Below are 21,874 nucleotides of genomic sequence, written 5' to 3' on the forward strand. Positions count from 1 at the left end.
GGGCATAAATATCAGGATCCAGATGTGCAAAGCTAATAGAGACATTGCATCCAAAGGTGGTTCTACCAAGTATTGACCCAGGGGGATGAATAATTATGCAACCAACAGATATCTGATTATTTTTTTGTTTAATTAACCTTCGTGTCACAATGAAAATATTTTACACCTTCAAGTGTTAGACATGTTGCATAAATCAAATGGTAATTAAGTCCATTTGAATTCCAGATTGTAAATTCAAGAGGGGGTGAATACTTATGCAGTGTACTGTATATTGACCAGTAGTGTGTACCGTGCTGTGTTTAAGATATGGGGCATGGAAAGGTGCTTTCATCAACTTGTGATGGGTTCGAAAATCGGAATCAGGGATTCTCCATGTAAATTAAGCTTTTAAAAATGTAATTTTTTTTAAATAACTAAAAACATATAATCATTGATATAAAGTTTTCTGTAAGGATATGTTTATTTAACATTTATGCAAGAAGTCTCCAGTGTCAGCTCTTTGTAGCAGTTTTCCGCCACAGGAGAGTCTTCTCTCTTGTTTCTGAGGACAGAAATGACTTTTTATAGCTGCTATAAAATAATTGATAATAGGAACTTGTGGATGTTCCACAACATTAAATGTAACTATGCATGGTTAAAAGTATGATATATCCTTCTTTAATAAGTTCAAATGTGGTAATTGTTGGTAGTGGTGTGGTATAAAAGTAATAAAACACTTCCGGGGTGCTGTTAAGAGGAAATAATAATCCATTTCAGAGTGTTAACAGTAAATCTGATTGAACTCAGCCTACTCCATCCTATAAGAGCATTCCCATCGTAGTTTATAACTTACTTGTAGGTTGTTTAAAAGTAGCAGTGAGCCACAGTTGATGTGGAGTAACTTCATTATCAGTTCTGTTGAATATTGAGGGGTTTGGAACCAAATTCTGTAGAAAGCTAGTCCACTTTAGTTCTCTTTTCACTCTCTTAGGCAGCTTAAGATATCTACACACTTCTCCTCACAGATATAAAGACCACAGTTTCGGTCTAGCGCTCATTCTTTATCATTCCATTCATACAAATTTACCAATACCATTTATACAAATGTTGGCCACGTCATCCATTTCAAAGATGCTTTGTCTCTTGTTCATCGATCCTGTAACCACATTCTGTAATTACAGTGCAGCTCATCGCCACCAGCACATGCGCGTAAATAATTCACCGTTTCGGTGCTTTGTTGAAGCTCCATCATCGCTGCACACATTTTATAATGAGTCACTCTTTGCACCATGTTCAACATTGTGCTCTGTGTCTGATTAGGAACTGAAAATGTTACTCGACTGAGGATCAGCATACAGTTTTACTACTGCTTTATCAATAATTCATGTGGTGGCAGTGTAAGCGATTGTTGTGGAGTGTCATTCATCCTGTTCACTGAAGCACTCCTATTGTTTAAATGCTAAAAGGCCATTTTACCTTGTTAATTTATGTCAATGAATGAACGATAATACTAATGAAGCATGTATAATTAAAGTAGTCTAGGATTTTAAGTATTTATTTTAGGCAATGAGCCGTTCATGACAAAGCGCCCTTTTGATCACAAGTATATAAAAAAATGGCCTGCTTTCGCTTTGTACTGTATCATTATTTTGAGAAGGATGCTTGAATATATTAGGTTTTATTTGGCATTGATAGATGATGTGTTAGTTATAGAGTATGCTTCCGGCAAAGTTTCACTGTTTCTTTCTTCTTTTGTTTCAGCCCTGTCTGTAATTGCACTTTCATTTCCAGTGTTTGTGTTTCTAAGTTCCAAAGATTTCCATCATCTATGTTAGACCATACATATTAATAAGTAATTGAGTTTTAAGTGGCAGTCACTCGCACCATGTGCACTATGAGGCATCCTTTTTTGTTTAAACTAATAAGGCTTACAATCTAATCCAGAATCCCCAGTCTTTAATGAGTTAGTGACTTACCTGCCTGGTACTTTTTGGCCCCTCTATCCCATAGCTTTTAAGTATGTAGCTCTTTACCCTCTCATGAGAAAAGAAGGTGTTATCCCATTCCCTCTTCTAGAAAATTGTATTTCTTCTGGTCTTGGTTTTATCTCATAGCCAAACGCTTTGAGAGAGCGGGAGACCACAGGTGGAATATTATAGCAGTTGATGGATTGTATGAGTTTAATCCTTGTTCTGCAGGTCACATAGTCTCAGCAAGTTTCAACTGGTACTTGGTCTGACTGCTTGTATTTGTAACATATTCTCCTGAGAAACAGAGGAATGAGTCTGTACATTGCAATCAAGAGGAGCTCAGATACAAGTGGAAGCATACTTGCAAATAACTGATTTTTTTTTTTTTTTTTGCACATTTTGTAGTGTTACAATCTGGAACTGAAATGGACTAAATTGGAATTATATGTCATGAATCTAATAACCCATAATATTTAAGTGGTCAAATGAGTTTACTTTGCAAAATTATTTACAAATAAACATGGTAGAAGTTGTGACTGCATACTGTAAATATTAACCCTCCCATAGGTACGAAACCCCTAAATTAGTTCTGATGCATTTAGTTGCCATCAGAAGTTACATCATTAGTTCAGTGGAGTTAATCTGTGTGCAATTAAACTGTCATGTGATCTCTGTCAGTATAAATGCACCTGTTCTACAGGCTTCAGGGTTTGTTAGGGAACATACCTACACAAGACCAAGGAGCAATCCAAACAAGTCTGGGACAGTATCAGTCAGGGTTTGGTTATAGAAAATATAACCACTGCTTAACTATGACTTCACTTATAGGACTAAAAGTCAGGTAAAAAATGGATTAGTAGGAGAAACAAACAAGAGGCGAAGGGTAACTAGTAATTATATTGATTTTTTCCCCCAATTTCAATATCAATGGGTTATTTTATGTACATTCATGACATATAATTCCAATTAAGTCCATTTCACTTCCAGGTTGTAACACTATATAATGTGGAAAAGTTCATGGAGAGTGAATACTTATGTAAGCCACTGTATCCACAATCACAATTTGAATTGATAGATAACCTCCTGTCTCTCCTTCACTTTTCCCAGCCGTGCCCTTCCCTCTGAGCCACCGCCTCACCATGAAAGAGGTGTTCGACTGTGAGGGCAAGCCCCGAGTGGACCTGCTCAAAGCCCACCTAACCAAAGAGGGCCGAGTCGAGGAAGCCGTGGCCCTCCGCATCATCAACGAGGGTGCGGCCATCTTACGCCAGGAGAAGACCATGCTGGACATCGAGGCACCTGTGACAGGTGAGAGACTTTACATTGTGCCTCACCATCTACCATATCCACCATATCGTTTACAATGTAAAGTGTAGCAATATTGAGAATTACTGTATGGGAGATCTGATCTGAGATACGTATGATACATGCCTTTGTTTTGAGGGTCCTGAATTTCTTCCAGTCTTTAGCTCTGTTCTGTCTGATTTGGAGGTGTGTTCGAGAGTTCTCTTTATTGCTTTTCAGGGGGTTTGGTGGTTTAATAGAAAATGAAGTTATCTTGATTGCTTTTTACTCGGTTGGATAAGGGGTGAATGTGAGCTGGCTATCACTCCCATGCTTCATGCGCCTGCAGTAGCAAGCTGTACTGAGAAATTTAGCACTTAATTGCAAGGAAGCTGCTACATTTTTTGGTGTTTTTGTGTTTGACTCACCAGCAGAAGCATTGAAACATGGAAATAAGTATCCAAAAACAAAAACGTGTTCATAAGCAGATAACTGCTGCATGAAAAATTCAGAATGAAATTGAAAAAGTCTGAGGAAAAAATATTTAGGAAAAAAAACAGGTGTACCCTTAAACACTTTTTTTTTTAAAAAAAATCACATCTTAGTGGACGACACCATTATTCTTCTGGTCATGGTGCAAGTCATTGTTTATGAAAAAACTAATTCCCTAGTTCTCTCATGTGGATGTATTTCTTTAACAGTAGATAAAATATGACTTCCTTGCAGGTAAACATGAATTTTTCAGAACTCTGTATGTGTGAAAACTTAGTGGTTTGCCTTTCCATCCTCACTAAAGCAACATTTTTGACCACTGAGAACGCAGTGAATAAATGTGGATAAATCTTAAAAAGTTTTTTTTTGTTTTGTAGTGTGGATAAAATGCTGATGTATGACTGTCATGTGGTATCCACTATTCGAAGATTTTGGAACGTATTGCGATGCTGATGCTGTATTAAGAATTTTAATTTCATGTTTGACTGATTTGTATAGTATACTATACTGCAGTGTGCAAGAAAACGTGTTCTTCCCCAAACTGTTGCCACACAGTTGTATAGGATGTTTGTGTATGCAGTAGCATTACAATTTCCCTTCACTAGAACTAAAGGGCCCAAACCTGTTCCAGCATGACAGTGCCCCTGTGAGCGAGACATGATTTGCCGAGGTTGGAGCGGAAGAACTCCAGTGGCCTGCACAGAGCCCTGACTTCAACCCCACTGAACACCTTTGGGATGAACTGGAACTCCAAGTTCTCCTTGGAGAACACAGACCTCCTCACCTGACAACAGTGCCTGACCTCACTACTGTTCTTGTAGCTTTATGGGTAATTCCCCACGGCTATGCTCCAAAATCTAGTGGAAAACCTTCCCACAAGAGTGGAAATTATTATAACCACAAAGGTGGGCTACATCTGGAATGGATGGTCAAAAAGCACATATAAGTGTTATGGTCAGATGTCCACTTCAAAGTACTCATTATAATGACACAAGATTTTTCTCCCTCTCTCTCTTTTTTTTTTTTTTTTTTTTTTTTTTTTGGTATTCAGACATCTCCCTTGCATCCCACATTAAAAAGGAAAATATCCCCTTTTAAAATTCATGATTAAATCTAATTAGCTAGTTAGGTATTGTAACTTTAAACTCATTAAATTAGCCAACTAGTTAAGTCTGTAATTTAGCTAGATAAATTTGCTAGCTAGGTAAGTTTTGTAAATTAGCTTGTTACATTGGCTAGCTAGTTAAGTTTTGTAAGTTAGTTTGTTAAGTTAGCTAGCTAGTTAAGAATATGTTTTTGTTGTTCATATGCTTTAGCATTCATTCCAAAGGGGTTATTAAACATGAGCTAAACAGCAAGCTAAATTCTGGGTTTGTCTGAGCTCTTTTCATCAGTTAAATATTTACTTTTTACTCTTGAATACTATATCTTTAAATGCAGATACGTTTTGACTTTCACTCAAGTAGATTTTTGCCTCCATATGTCAATTTTTAATTGAGTAAGATTTTGACACAGTACTTTTAAATAAGTACAGTTTCTCTGTACTTTCTCTACCCCTGTGGGTCAGACACCTAGTGTGCATGCCCAGCATGCTGCTTCTCAGCCTCAGCTCTGGGGATCCCATTCACTTCTCATTCCTATTCACTGCACATTCAGGTGTGCTGTAACACACATTTGTTACAGTTGTTACTCATTTGACCAGGTACAATATGAGCAGGAAACACATAAACATGTATTGGAGTGCATTGGTTTACCAGTACTGAGGCTGCGCAATTCAGCGTGTGTATCAAGTGATGTGTCTTTTGCAAGTAAATATTTTTTCTCTCAGGGATCCTGTTTTATAGAACTCATTGCAAAGGGCATGTCACTGTACTGTTCCCTGTTTCCTGTTTCCACTGCCTCAGTTTGAAACTGACAAGTACTGCTTTTATGTCTTGCCCAAGTCTAAGTGCTTTTTGCTGCATTCTTCCCAAAACCGGCTTTAACACAAAGAGCTAGAGAGAGAGTTAGGCACAGAGAGTTTGAGTCCCAAACTTGACAACAGAGGAAAAGAGATATACAAATAGTGACCTGAAACGCAAAAATAAGCTCACCTGAGTGAAGCTTTCACAAAACCTTCATTTAGCTAAGAGTAAAGCTAAAGATGAAAACAAAGACAGCTACGTGAAAAAGTTTGAGGAGAGTTGGCAGTTCGAAGACAGCTGTCACTTTGTCCTTGCTAGATTAATGGTGATTTGCTTATCACAGTCGAATATGTAGCCATGCTGTTACAAATGCAAGGAGGAAGATACAGTGTCTGAGCATGTTCAATAAGGTTTGAAACACAGTTGACTGGTGTAGTAGAAAATGCTCAATGAGTCAGAATAGCAGCGACAGGCTAGTCGGGGTACGCAAAAGGCAAAGAGTTTAAATGAACCATATTAGGCAAAGCTAATAGATAGGACCAGTGATTAATAAGCTGGTTAGGTGGACTGCTGAAAAAACAAAACACAACTATGGTGGACTGGGATGGGATACCAACAGTGCTTATCACTGGCAAATGATGGCAAAAGAATCTTTACTGATTTCTCCTTTAATAACTTTATTATGTATGGTCAAAATGCCATAGGTTTCAGCTTAAAAAAATGCCATTCAGGTTTTACAGGATGTCATTGAGCTCATTTGAGGCGTGTCGTCTATATAACTATATTGACAATATGAAGCAGTTGCAGCTTGTTGTCTATATATCAGTAAGGTCGAATATCACTCATGCAGGTCCTTTTTTTATTAAAAGTGCATTGTTACTAGAAATATTATACATTTTCTAATATTTCTAAATATTTCTTTTGCCGCTGTACATTTCTGTTTCTGTGACAGTCCCAAGCGAAGGAGGCATTTCTCACTATTATCGAAGGACCTTTTCAAAGTTTTCAAACAACTGTTGCACAATGGCATCCTATTGCATCTGTCCTTCCAACAAAGTCACAAAATGACATATGATCCAATGTTTGCAATAAATGACTGCTGTCATACAGCCATCTTTTCTTTTATTTCTTGCCTTGTACACGTCAGACCATGTACACCATGTGGAGCTATCCACTTAGCAGCTTGTGACTATGGTTAGAGATACAGAATTCTTATGATCTCCTAACTTCTCTTCTGCCCCAGGGAGTGTATTTTTTATACATTTCAAGCATTTCTCTAGTGATACATTATGGAGCTCAGTGGCCTCGATTTGGCTCTCTCATTAGCATTGCTAGCCTTATTAGCCTTCACTCACTATGCTGTTTGCTAGTTATCTCAACAAACTTGTTCTGTGCTGTTGCTCAGTAACACCACTTCTCCTTATCCCCACTGGGTTCAGTTCTCCCTCGGTGCCATCTCCTTCGAGTAAACCCCTTATTTGGAGTCAAACCTGACCCCACAGTCTAAACAGCTTGCTAGTTGCAAACACCCACGTTCGGCAACAACTGATAAGCACAGAAAGAAGCCCAGAAAGCAATTTGAGTTATTTTCTCAGTGAATTAATGACCTGGTGGCAGACATGGCTCAGCTGAAATAGATGATTCAGGAGCTGGGACCAGAGCAGGAGCAACTTGGAGGCTTATATCCTTAAACAGGGCCCTACTTATATTGGTAATCCTCCCCTTTCCTCATCAGAGGAGCATGAGTTTGCTATGCCTATGATTTAGCACTTTATCACATTACTGGTGGTCTCACTAGATGGCTAAACAGAACATCCACAGAAGCACTTTAGGTCACCACAACCCAGCTCCCCACAAAGGTTCCACCTGTCTCATGCAGGTCTTTGGCAGGGAGCATCATGTCCTCAGGGACCTACCGTTTGAGCGCCACCTCATGGGGTGGTAACTACCACCACCACTAAAGAGTCCCAAGGAGGGCAGGTGCTAGTGGCAGAAAGTTTTACAGTGGAAAACATTGGTCATTAGGCAGTAATTACATCGAATCAGAGTCCTGAAGATGCTGTTGCAAGGACATTCCAGTTTCTCCAGTTTGGGGCTTAGCAAACCTTCTTGCAGCTCAGGGTTCAGGTTTTACTCAACATACTTCTTTGTTCTAGAGTTGAGTGGGTTGAACTGGTTCCTAAACACCCTCTCTTTCCATATGCTAAGGTTATGCTTCCAAGGACAGGCATTTCAAGATCTACTTTTTGACCTATCTCTATGTATGCAAGTGGCAAGGGGGTACTGAATACTGTTGTACTTGGATGACTGGACCACATGAGCCACCTATTTTGGACACATCAATCCTCTTTGAACACAGCCTCATGGTGAGTTCAGAAAAGAGCTCCTTAACACTGAAGCAATTAATTGGCGATTGCTAGTCACTCTGCCACCCTAACATGTGGAAGGCATTATTGTGCTTGCCAATCAGATTCAGCCAGGTCACTGTGTGTGGTACTGCCTCCTGTTGAGGATAATGTGCTTGTTGATGGCAGCCACAGAGGTAGTTCCCTTGGGGATTGTGGCACTGCAAGCTTTTCAGCAGTGGGCTATCAGTCTATGGAAGATCCCCAGAATTTCACAAACAGAGAAGTGGCTTTGTCAGAGAGAGGAGCTAGCTGTAGCTTACTGAAGACTCACGGCTTGTCTAATGAGTCTGTTGGGGAGCGGTGCCGCATCTGAGAGAGCTAGTCACCACAGACGCTTCCCTTACTAGCATAAACAATGAGATATGAACTTTTAACCAGAGGGAAACCTGCAGCTGTGTTTCTGAAATCAGCATCAGTCTGAATCACTCAGACTGAATGCAGTAGCACAGTTTGACCATCCCTTCAGATTTCTCATCCGTTTTTTTCTGGCACAGCTGCTTAAATCCATCAGTATATCAAAACTGTAGAGAGGAAAGAAAAAGAAGAAGAAGGAGAAGAGAGGGAGAGAGAAGATCTGTCGAGCAGAACACACCTACACCTCTGAGTCATCTCCTCACAGCCCAGCTTTCTCTCTCCCTCACGGCTGCCGGGTGATTTATATTTGCGTGGGTGTGTGTATGTATGTGTGTGTGTGTGTGTGTGTGTGTGTGTGTGTGCCTGTGTATGCTCATATCTTGTACATGTTCATACATATGTGAAATTGTGCTTGTGTGTCTGCATTCATATGTATAAACATGGATGCTTGTCTGGATGGCCCCAATTATTTCCTCAGCACAGGCAAAATTAGGACAAGTGAAGTTTTTGTTATGTATTGTGCTAGTGTGTCTTAATGATGTCAAGAGCATATGAAATACGCAGGAGGCAACATGTACTCAAGGAGCTGTTACTGTGAATAGGACTGCTTCCTTTTGTGATCCACCAAAATGGAAAACGAAAGCAATTCTCTGCATGCTTGTCATACCTTCGCACAGCTCTTTAGCACCTGATGTAGTGCTATTGTTAATAAAGACTTTATGCCCAAATTTGCATGTTCACACATACACACACATACACACATGCTGATTCCCAGTTCAAGCTGAGGTCAGGATAATCAATTCACACTAAGGCTGATTTGTTTAGTGTGCCTTCTCGTGCTGGTTCTCATTAAGTCCAACGGTGCTGTAGCCAGGCTACATCTGCATAATGCTGCTGTCACCAGAAAATCTCCATTTTGCCTCTTTCGATTTTTTTCAGTGCTGACTGTCCTCTTTCTGGATGCTCCTATTCAATTGTTTTTCATTTTCAACATGATACCAATATCAGAGTTGTAAGCATTGATCAATATTAATACTGACCACATATTAACATTTATTTTGTCACTTTAATAATCGCAAAGGCTATTTAAACGGTGTTGCTGTGAGGACACTGCATTGACTGTAATTCTTCTTAATATGAATATATTAATTATCAGATGTCATTAGTGATGGGTGATATGGCAAAAATATAACATTATGACACTCTTTTCATTGTGCACCGCAATATTTAATTTTTTCATTGTTCAAGATAGTACTGTAGTGAAATGCAATAGGGCTACATTGAAAAAACTATGAACACAATAATATTTTAAATTCAATTTAAACTTTATTTAGGACCACGGACAGAAAATATTTGAGTAAATGTTACTGAATCTCTGGAAGATTTGTACTTTACTCAAGTATTATTAAAACCGAATGCTTGTACTCACATGCAAGTAAATTTCCAAGAGAAAAAAAAACATATTTTTTCCTCCTTACATTTTCATTTTGACCTTCAAAGTACTTGATAAAAATTTCAAATACCATGAGATTTTTTTCCTAATTTTTTTTTCTTGCCCATCTGCTACGCCTGTCGGTTTTTGCTTTTATATTTTTTGTTTTTGAAGACATCCAATCAAATTCAATTTCACAAAAAAAGGAAGTATGTAGACACAGGGTACAGTTATTTCCGGTAAGCCTTAAAGTCGATTGTGTACGTAGAAACACTGGTATTATTATCACCTTCGCTAGCAATGGGAAGATTTTTCACCTCATCTTTGTCAACACTGTCGAGACTGAACTTAGATGAAATGTCTACAATTGTTGGAGAATATAGTACCCATACTTTTAATTAAATACGGTTTCTCTGCACTTTTCCACCCCTGCTTAAGATGGAACATGAGGAAATAATTGTTAAAAACATAAAAGTAATAAAAATAAAAATAATAGTAGCATTATGAACTAATATTGATAGTATAATATCACTGTTTATTTATAGTCTCTCTATAATTAATTTAAAAAAAGATAGCTAATGTCCTAGAAGAACTAAAGAGTATATTGAGACATAATTTATTGCATTACTGTAACTTACCATCATAGTGCCCACATTTATGCGATAAACAGTGGGTCTGAAAGTCAATCCAGCCATTTAGGACATTATTGACTTGATAAATTCAATATATTCAGCACTGGACTGATGCATCCTAAGTCCCTTTCATAGCTCTGTGAGTTGAAACTGAACTTCTTGCATCCAGTCCTGACAATGGTATCCTTTAAGAGTTTTCACTTCTCCTGAAATGAATCTCTAAGAAAGAGAGATTATTTTGGAAAGGAAGGACGCAAAAGAGAGGAGGACATTGAAGAGATGAAACTCCTGTGAGCTTGTGGGTGGCAGCAGAGCTGTGAACTGTAAGAATGAGTTGAAAGCAAATGAATCCAAACAGCAGCGTTCAGCAGAGAAGGTTAAGTAGAAGAGATAAATGACCTGATATCGGAGCAGAACGAACTAAGAAATGAGCGCTGATGGATGGAATTATTTAAGTGGTCACTGACACTTCTGCTAGAGATCTGTGTTTCTGCTGAGCAAGCAAACGAACCTCTACTTCTCAAGACATTAACTAGATCAACTGTGAGAAATTAGGTTTAAATGTAGGAGTGTAACTATATGAAAAATTCAAGGTATGATAACTACAACTAAAAAAAATAATAAACCCTATATATCTTGCTGAGCTCTTGAAGACTAATCTAACTCACAGCTGAGGAAGGCCTGCATTTAATCCTAATGATCACCCTAACCTTAGTCTCTAAACATCCAACATATGACAGTTATATAGTTTTATTTCATGTAGGAGAACTTGCAACAATTCTTTTGCAAACTTCAGTCTTCTGTCTCAGCAGCTAATCCCACACAGCCTTGATTGTGTTTTTTCACAAAAGTGATCTGTTACTTAATATGTTATTTTCTTTACTGACATACAGACATCTGTAAGCACAAAATATCAAAGACAAAAAAATGGTGCCTAGACCTTTGAACATTTCTGTATGTGCAGTCTTAGAAAAGAAGGATCAATCTAAAAGCCTTAGGGGTTCTTTTGTTGAACCTCTGGCAAAACCTGGAAAGGTTCTTTGCAGAAGCTTACAACAGAATGTCAGAGAAGACTCCAGGAAGAACCTCTTTAAGAAGCGAATAACAATGAACTAGACAAAGAACCTTGAGGAACTCTTTTTTCTAGGAGCGTGTTTCATAATTTGGAGTAACTTTCATGGTTTTATAGTTAATTTCTTACTGATTGTGCATTGTTCTGTTGAATGCCTTATTATGAATACCTTAATCTTTTCTGCTGAATGTGTACAACATACTGTACATGTACATTATGTACATTTAATTTTATTGAGTTAAATATTGTGGTTTAGCTTAACTTACCTGTTTATTTCTTTGTTACATAATATCATCCTTTCAGTACAATAGTTAATCATTAACTTTATTAAATGAACTTTAACTTTAAATCTAACTAATGTGAAGTGTTTATTTATATCCAATTTGTAGAGTAAATTCTAATATTACTGCAGCTAGCAAGCTGATTTGGCTAGTAATATTTCAAGTTGTTCTTCTTTCAGCTGCTCCCATTAGAGGTCGCCACAGCAGATCATTGGTCCACATATTTGATTTGGCACTTTTTTTTAATAAATGCCAGATGCCCTTCCTGATGCAACCCTCCCCAATTTTATCCAGACTTGGCATCGGTAGTGGGAGTGCACTGTCATTTTTCCCTGGCTGGGAATCAAACCCAGGCCATGGCGGTGAGAGTGCCATGACCTAATCACTAGTCCTCCAGGAACCCAGCAAATAATATGTTGAGTAGTCTAAGTTTTAAAAAAAAAACCTGAGGTTAACATAAGCTCAAACATTTATATCCTAAGTGTGTCAAATGTCAGTATACAATACATTATATGGTCAAAAATATGTGGACACCCCCTGAATTATTGAGTTCAAGTGCTTCAGCCACACCCATTGGCAACAGTTGCATAAAATCAAGCACATAGCCATGCAGTCTCCATAGACAAACTGGCAGTAGAATGGGCCTTAAGAGCTCAGTGACTTTAAATGTGGCAGTATCATAAGATGTCACCTTTGCCAAAAGTCAGTTCATGAAAGATCTGTCCCAGTCAACTGTAAGTGCTTTTAATGTGAAATGGAAGCATGTAGGAGCAACAGTTTCTCAGCCATGAAGTTGTAGACCATGCAAACTCACAGAGCAGGGTCGCCGCGCCTGAAGCAAATAACCCGTAAAAACCGCCTATTCTCTGTTGCATTTCTCACTAGTTCCAAACTGCCTCTGGATGCAACATCAGCACAAGAACTGTGCATCACGAGCTTCATGAAATGGTTTTCCATGGCCATGTTGCTGCACACAAGCCTGAGATCACTATGTGTAATGCCAAGCGTTGTCTGGAGTGGTGTAAAGCACACTGCCACAACTTCGTGGCAACAGTTTAGCAAAGGCTCTTTCGTGTTCTAGCATGTCCCTATGCACAAAGCGAGGTCCATAAAGACATGGTTTGATGAGTTTGGTGTGGAGGAACTCCTATGCCCTGCACAGAGCCCTGACCTCAATCCAACAGAACACCTGTGGAATGAATCGGAATGTTGATTGTAAGCCAGGCATTCTCATCCAACATCAGTGCCTGACCTCATTAATGCTTTTTTGACTGAATGGGCACAAATTCCCAATTGACAAACTCCAAAATCTTGTATAGAATCTTGTACAGAGAGTGGTAGCTGTTATAGTCCCAACGGCGGGGGCAACTCCATATTAATACCCATGGTATTGGAAAGATGTGATGGGAAGTTGTCCATATACATTTGGCTGTATAGTGTATGTGCATTGCATATCACTCAACAAGAATTCTGGTCATGCAGCATACCATGGTCAAGCCAGCCACTCAAGAAACTGATGTATGTACAGGGTTTTTCGGTAGCCAATAGGCACTTGAGGAAAAATACTGCTGCTCATCTGAATTAGTTAAAGTGTAGACATTAAAAAATCATGCACTCTTAACTATTAATTACTGTATGTTGCATCTTTAACCTTGTAATGTTTTTCTTTAACCTCGTTAGTATCCTGCATTCTGCCACCGCGTGATCAGCATGACACTTTTTCCACATTGAATTTGACAACTGGAGGGAAATAAAACCTTCTGAAACTATCAAGGTCCAGACTTCAGGCAGTGTCCTCATGGCTAATTATGGCCATGGTGGTAGTAGTAGTAGTAGCAATAGTAGTAGTAGCAATAGTAGTTCTATAGTTTATTAAAAGAATCTAGAAATGCTAATTTCTCTGATTTGCATCTGGTATATTTGATCTTCGTTCACTGTTTTGAAATCTTAAAGCATATTTCAAGGGACTCACTACACCTGAAAATACTGTTTTGTTGTAACTCATTTAATAGTTAGTTCAACTTTAAACAGCAGAACTAGTTTTTCTATATTTTCTTTTGAAGGTAAACCACCACACCCATGGTTACACCGTTTAAACCTAAAGGAGAGAGAGTTAGTGACCATGGAGCCTCTTCTTCTTTGCTTACTGTACATTTAGTATGGTGAAATTACAGAACCAGAGTGGGTTTTACAGTGTAGTCGTGTACAGTACCACATGCTATTACATTCACTGTAACAGTCAGTACATCAACATTTATATAAATACTGACGTGTCTGTGGACAGTGTGGTGTTTCACAATGTGCTACCCACTGCATCTCCTTTGCAGCAGATGCCGTTTCCTGCTTTTCTGCTCACTTATGTTCATTTGATTTCACCATACATTATACAGCACTCATCATGCAACGTGACTGTCTTTTTTTTTTTTCAAGGGATAAGGGGCAGGGATTATATAAACCTTTTCCTATCTACAAAGCCTTAAAAAAAAAACAGGGCTGACAGTAAGCAACAGAGTCGTGCCTGGCTAGAAGGGTTTTGAAGTTGCCCTCAGAAAATCCCAAGCTCCGCAGGAGACGGTAGGGAAAAAACCAGCAGGCTTGGAGATGCTTGCAGGAGTAGCGCATCGGCCTCACGGTGCACAGCACACTTCACAAGGCCTGCTCATTTCTCTCTGCTGTACCAATTTAACAAAAACTCTTGGAACAGATGAAACGAATCAACAAAATGGGCGTTTTTGTTCGACATACTGTTGCCTAATAGTATTTCTTTTGAGCACAGCTGGTGTAGAATCCTTGAAGGGTTGATGCCGTGTAATAGCTTCCTGAAATAGTTCTTTAGAACACATTAAAACTCCTTTTTGGTTTCATCTTAGGTGTCTGCTTTAAATTCCAAACATGCAGAAACAGTTAGAGGGAGTTACAGTTACAAATAGACTGTGATTGCATGATCAGTGGATATGGAGATGCTTGCTTGTAAAAAGCATTGAAAGAGTGAGAGGGGGATTAGAAAAGAGTGCAGGTAGATGATGGAGTGCGTCCACTTATCCACCCGCGGCCTGTCACATCGCTGTCATTCATCAGCTCGAGTTTCTGTATGTGGGTGTGTGGATGCAGGCAACCCAGACAGCACTGCACAGATAACTTTTTTTAATTTTCAGTATATACGAGAGCTTTGTGTATTGTCTGATACAAGATACTAGGGGTGTAACACAATGCCACTATCATTATCTGTATCTATATCTGTTTAGTGCTCCAAATATCCATATCTATATTCAGATTTAAACTGAAGGGGGCGTGGCCTAAACAGAAGGGATTTAAGGATACCACTCTGCCTCCGGAAACACTGGAAAACACTGGGGGAAAAACAGAAATGCCAGCAGTGTCAGCATGTTGTTTGAATTCTGGCTCTGACAGTTCCTCAACCTCAACTACATCACTCAAGTTCACTACTGATCTCAGCTAGAGATGTGCATGTGACAGTTTTTTTTTTTACACAGTTCTAATTTTTGTTTTTATCATGATATTTTCTAACAAATTAAGTTATTCAAATTCCCAAAGTTAAGTTGGTCAATTTCCCATAATATGAACAAACCAGTAGCCTAATTTAAACCACCCTGACCAGGCAGTCACTAAAGATGAATGAATGAAAGCTGTATGTTCATGTTAATGAACTCTTACTCACACCCGCATGAAAGTAAAAACTTCCCACTCATGTGACTTTTTGTTGCTAGTTTCAACCAAATGTCCTGTGAAGTGTTTTGTCGAAAATTTATCCAAATGAAATTTTGGCATAGGTTTTTTAAAAATGAATAAAAATGTGTGAATGAAAAAAAGAACAGTGATGAGCAGGATCTGTGCTGTGTCAGTCAACACCACATAATTTCAGAGCATGAAAATAAAATAATAGAGGATTGGAGAAGGAAACATGCAAAATCTGATCTGGTACCAATCTATCACTTTGGGTCAATGTTGATGTAATACTAATATGCAATATTACCTTCTCAGCTAACAGATTATCATGACATACAGCAATGCATTTGACAGCTTCTAAGAAGGTTAGGTGTTACCAATGTTTGCAAAACATGTTGTAATAACAGTTAGGTTCACAGTGTTTACAGTGTACCAGAACATGCGCTCCTCACACAACATTCCCAGTTAGACAAATACCTGAATTATGGACAGGTCTGTGTTAACGTTCCTACAGTGTTTATTTTAAAATATTATATAAAAGATTATTTACTTCATCATCCGTTTTTTTTTCTCCAAAATGTCTTGGAGGTAGACTAAGCACACATTGTCCAATTAAAGTACAGATGGTAGAACTGTCTGTTTAGTGTTTTTTGTTTGTTTGAATGAATGAATGAATGAAAGGGTTACAGCATTTCTGTTTACGATATTTGGTTTTCGGAGGAAATGTGGCTTGAAGCCGTTAGGGTGTTACAGACTTGAAACACTTGTGATATAATGAATTGCCCAAGAATAAATTTATTGTCGAGCTACTGGTAGATATTTATCCCTCCCAGATAATATCATGACCAACCGCATAGCTTCTCACTATTTCTATCTTTCTCTGTCTGTCTCTGAGATGTCCCTAAGGCAGGACAAAACTACTTGGCTGTCTCACACTGCTACATTGCTGCTATGTGCTTGTCACTGTAAAATGTGTTAATGGCTCATCCTAATGGCCCAGCCCAAGCTCTCAATGCCCATGGCTCCAGTTACCTCAACACAGATAAGACTGCCGTCCATTTAACACAGCTTATGTTCACTTCAGCTGTGTCCCTGAAGACCATTCAGGTCTAAATGCTTTGTTTGTCTGATTGATGGATTCAGTGGATTCAGCGATTGATGTATTGAATGTATTGCTTGAGAGATTGTGGTGATAAATTGCCTCCAGTCGTCTGCAGAGGATCACACAGAGGTAAATTTATTGAGCTTAAAATATACATGCCCATGTCGGTGTTTGAGGTCGCAAACATTTGAGAGGCTGAAAGGGTTGGCTGGTACTGTTTGTGTTTTTGTGAAGCATTTTGCAAAGTGTTACTGGTGTTGCTCTGAGCCCTGAGTGGGCGAAGGCCACAACGGAACAGATCAGCAGAGACAGAGATGGCAGGTGGGAGGGAAAGAAAGAGAGCGAGAGAGAGATTGTGTGTGAGTGTGAGAGAAAGAGACGAAGGAGGGCAGTGAAGACAGAGGAAGTGAAATGCAGTCTTGTGAACCACAGTTTTGTCAAAGATCTAAAGCAGACTGATGCAGTTATAGTGGGTCACCTCACACAAGGCACCTGCTTTGCGTATACACTAACATATTCATGAATACCAATACCGAATACAGATACAAATACCCTGGTCGCAGTCTCATAGATGGTCATAATTGTAAGAATCCTTCCACGTACTACAGAGATATTGATATGCGTATGGTAAAATATCGATGTTTTCTTCATCAGTTTCCTTGTTCTTAGCTTAAAGGGGGATATTTTTTGGTTTGAAGAGAGAAATTGACTTGTTAGCTAGGTAGCTTACAACAGCGGCTAATGCAGCTTTGCTAGCTAGTTAACATTCTGACGTAGCACAATAGTGAAATATTAACTTGTTAGCCAAAGCTATTCGTTCCCAAGCACCTGTGATGATTACGATAACACAAGAGTACTATGAGTTGTATTGTATGTTGGATATATGTTGTGTGCCAAATTGTATATTTGTACATACTGTATGTTTTATATATATACATGTATATGTATATATGTGTGTGTGTGTGTGTGCGTGTATTTAATCCTTTAATATGTCCTGAGGCCACACCCACATTCAGATATGAACTGGCTGATGGGCCTCATGGGTAAACGCTTAGGCAGCATCTCCATGCCAACGCTGAGCAAAGGCAAGAGAAATGAAAACTCCTCATTTATTTCATTATTTATCCTCATCAAATTCATGTTGCCATAGCAACTGGAGTTTGCATCTCTCTCTCTCTCTCTCTCTCTCTCTTGCGCGTGTTTCCTCCTCCTCAGGGAAGGAATCATCAAACTGAAAGACAACAGAGATCTTCTGGCCATAGTATCTTCTGCACCCATAGTCATACACACACACAGATGCATCCAATCCCCTGACCCCACATACACACAGAGTGGTGCTTTAAATTCACAAAATCTTTCTGTACATCTGACCCTCTTTTGCAGTTTTAAAATTTATGCAGTCAATAAGCAGACTGGAGCAGGAGTGACTGCAGTGCCTTTACACACTGTAACAGAGTACATGAGAGGTTTCTATGGAGTCATTCTCCTGGTGCTAGAGATTAATAGGCTCTATTCCCTAACTCACTCACTCTCTCTTTCTCTCTTTCTATTCCTATCGCTTTTTGTGCCAGTGTGTGGGGACATCCATGGGCAGTTCTTTGACCTGATGAAGCTATTTGAGGTAGGGGGCTCACCAGCTACAACGCGATACCTCTTCCTAGGAGACTACGTGGACCGGGGTTATTTCAGTATCGAGGTGAGGCAAACACATATCAAACACCGGCACCTCAAAAGCATGTTGATACTCTAAATCTAAATAGTTGTGAATGAATGTGTGTATGGTGCCCTGCGTTTCCCACTTCATGCCCAGTGCTCCCACAAGACCCTCTGGATCCAACATACCGGGCTACTGAAGATGAATGAATAAATGATTTTTAAAAAAAGTGTGGTGCAAATTACACATTCATGGAATGGAAACTCTTATGATTAGCATACTTGTAGCTTGACACAAGCATGACACTGAAAATCTCAGAGCTGCACGAGCAGAAATAAGAGTAATTAAACAAACATGAGCTAATTATAGTGGAGGTGTCAGAATTTACCATAATATATTTTTGATAAGGATGTATTAACAGATATATTGTCACAGGCCTGACACAGGGATTATGTTTAGTACTGTAGCTAATATAACTAAGATTTTAGCTCATGAATAGAAGGTTAAATTAAGACATAATTGAAAAGGGCCTGTCTTCTACTCCAGATCGATGTATTGTCTGGAAAAGCAGTAATGAAAAGGTTTCAAAGTAGATTAATATGCATCAGTGAGGGTTAGCAATTATATTGGTTATTGAGGAGGTGTTACAGGTGTCAATCAAAAGTATAAACATGCCCCCACCATTACTGTATATTCTGTTGAGACAGTTTTGACACTATAATTTATTTTGTCTGTCTGACATACATACACACATTTGTCTAACTATTCTTGTGAGATATACTGACATATAATGACATAATTAATGCTATGCCTACATCTAAATCTTCTAAAAACCTTAACCCCTGTAACCAAAAGGAATTTGGATCTTTTGTCTCTTTAATTTAATTTAAAAAATTTAAAAAAAAACAGTATATGGGGACCAGCCAAATGTCCCCAAAAGATCAAAACTGTCAGATATTCCTATCCTTGGAATATCTTGGTCAACACCAAGATATAAAAACATGTCCACACACACACACATGCACACACACACACACTCAATGCACATCCTAGATGGAGTTAGGAATGATTTGATCAGTCGGTTAGACTTATTATTCATGGTAATATTTGCAAGCTTGTTGCTTGCAGTAATAAGAGTGGATTAAGAGCCATAATCATTTGAGTTTTAGGCTGTAAGCAGCTAGGAAGTGTTATAGAGGGTGACAATGGATGTAATAGGATGTAACGGTGTAATTTGTCACAAATGCATCACACTTACTCTCTACCTCTGTTTCTGCCCACAGTGTGTTTTGTACCTTTGGTCGCTGAAAATCCTCTACCCAAAGACGCTATTTTTACTGAGAGGAAATCATGAATGTAGACATTTGACAGAATATTTCACCTTCAAACAAGAATGTAAGTATGGATTCATGCTTTAAGCACCTTCTTTTCTGCCACTTATTCTCTTCCGCATGCAGCATTGTGCAGCATTATTTAGCACTCCGAACAAGAGCTTCTGTCTTCACTCAAAACACTCCGTTCTGCATGTTCTACTTCAGGGACTTGAGAGCAAGCAATTTGTCCTCGAATTCTGAGCATGTCATCCCCAGCAATTACTGTTCAGCACATCTGAGTTTTAGTTATTGAAATGTCTCTCAAAGCAGAGATGATCATGACTGGTTTATTCAGGCCACCAATCAAACTCAAAAGCACTGTTCAACATAAATTTTTGGTAGGGTTGCCTTAACTCCTAGATTACCCGAGAGAAGCCTCAGTTGGTCTTAGTCTCCTAAAACAGAAAAAAAAAAAAAAAAAAAACATTTCCAGAGATTGTTGTTGTAAGGTTAAAATGATTAAAAAAAACATTTTGAAAGGAATAAAACACAACATGGCATTCTGTTAATGACAAGATGATGTGATGTGGCCCAAACATCCCAAAGTGCTTTGCTCCTCTTATACCACAGTAATTTTCTAACAATTTATTATTATTATTATTATTATTATTATTAATTAAAGAGCACATCCTATTTTTATCAGTTTATAGTAGTAATGTTGGGGAACATCCTCAAAACAAGTTAGTTCCTGTTATCACTTACATTATAGCAGCTATAAACAGTCGTTCACTTACCAACCTCTTTTTTTTCTCTTTCTTGAAATTAACTGGCAAAATATGCAGCTTGTCATGTTACCAAGAAACTGCAAAGTCCTCAGTCCTGAAGACTTTCCCATTTCAGAAAGACAGAAGATTGTCCTGTGTCTGACATCGGAGACTCATTCTTTAAATGTTAAATAAATTCCATATGGAAAGCTTAACTATATCGATTATATGTATTTTTTGTTGTTGTTGCTGTTGTTAAATAAAATGTTTTTAATATTAGTCTTATTACCTGCACTATTATCAGAGTGACTATCATCAACTCTTTCTTGAACTGAGATTTCAACAGCACTGTGGTATAATACATTACAAAATTTGGGTTTATTTAAGTGACATGAGACACAACTTCCAAAATTGTTTAGCACAGTATTTTAACACAAGCACTGTGTGTGTGTGTGTGTTTGTGTGTCGGGTACAAGGTTGGCTGACAAAGGCAACAATGGTTGCAATGGTTTTTTGTACATCCTTACAAGACATGTTAAATATTTAAAGGCAGAAAAATACATATCTCATGAATGTCTGGGATTTTTTTTATATACATTATGTGCCCAAAAGTATGTGGACACCTGACCATCACATGCATGTGGTTCTTCCCCAAACTGTTGCCAAAAAGATGGAAGCACACAACTGTCTAGAATGTCACTGTATGCTGTAGCATTCAAGATTTCCCTTCAATGGAACTGAGGAATCTAAACTTGTTCCAGCATGACAGTACCCATGTGCACAAAATGAGGTCCATGAAGACACAGTTTGCCAAGGTTGGAGTGGAAGAACACAAGTGTCCTGCTCAGAGCCCTGACCTCAACCCCACTGAACACCTTTGGGATGAACTGGAACACTCCTTGTCTGATATCAGTGCCTGACTTCACTAATGCTCTTGTGGCTGAATGGGCAAATCTCTACAGCCATGCTCCAAAATCTAGTGGAAATCCTTCCCAGAAGAGTGGAGGTTATTATAACAGCAAAGGGGGACTAAATCTACAATGGGAAGTTCAACAAAAGCAAATATGGGTTTGATGGTCAGGTCTTCACTTACTTTTGGCCATATAGTATATTACTCACTAGGTTGTGTCAATTCTAACTCGCTCCACCTATCTTATAGTGAGTAAGACATCACTGTTACGTCCACATTAATAAGGAGTTTGCCATTAAGGGCATGTAGAAAACCCAAAAATGAGTGGACTTGAGAAGATTGACTCAGCAGAGAACTATAAATGTGCTGTTTGGGAGAGGAGACATAATACGTTTATGCGAGTTTAGTGACGAGTAGTGTTCGATCAGGTGCATCAGGTGAAAATAGCTTTGTTCTTAAGGGAGGAGCAGCTGACTATGAGGGAAGGCTGCAAAACACATGATGAGATAATGCTCACAAGTAACCCTATCCCATGAGGCCAAGCGACAGAATACAGACACAGGTGAAGGGGGGGCAAGTGCCGAGTTGGTGGGAACCTATTTCTGTACCTACTCTGCTGATCTGTCACCATGGATA

At 38.7% G+C, this 21,874-nt stretch overlaps 1 protein-coding gene across 2 annotated transcripts in view; it reads left to right on the top strand.

The window, feature by feature from the left end:
• Positions 1-21,874, top strand: part of ppp3ca (protein phosphatase 3, catalytic subunit, alpha isozyme) — a 53,439-nt gene that overhangs the window by 14,030 nt on the left and 17,535 nt on the right. For both annotated transcript variants that reach the window (XM_026938409.3, XM_026938408.3), the window contains exons 2-4: positions 3,057-3,257; positions 18,169-18,293; positions 19,535-19,646. In XM_026938409.3, the coding sequence (XP_026794210.1) occupies positions 3,057-3,257; positions 18,169-18,293; positions 19,535-19,646 (438 nt within the window). The remainder of the gene's footprint in view (positions 1-3,056; positions 3,258-18,168; positions 18,294-19,534; positions 19,647-21,874) is intronic.

The sequence above is a fragment of the Pangasianodon hypophthalmus genome, chromosome 15 (genome assembly GCF_027358585.1).
Source record: "Pangasianodon hypophthalmus isolate fPanHyp1 chromosome 15, fPanHyp1.pri, whole genome shotgun sequence".
NCBI classification, from domain to species: domain Eukaryota; kingdom Metazoa; phylum Chordata; class Actinopteri; order Siluriformes; family Pangasiidae; genus Pangasianodon; species Pangasianodon hypophthalmus.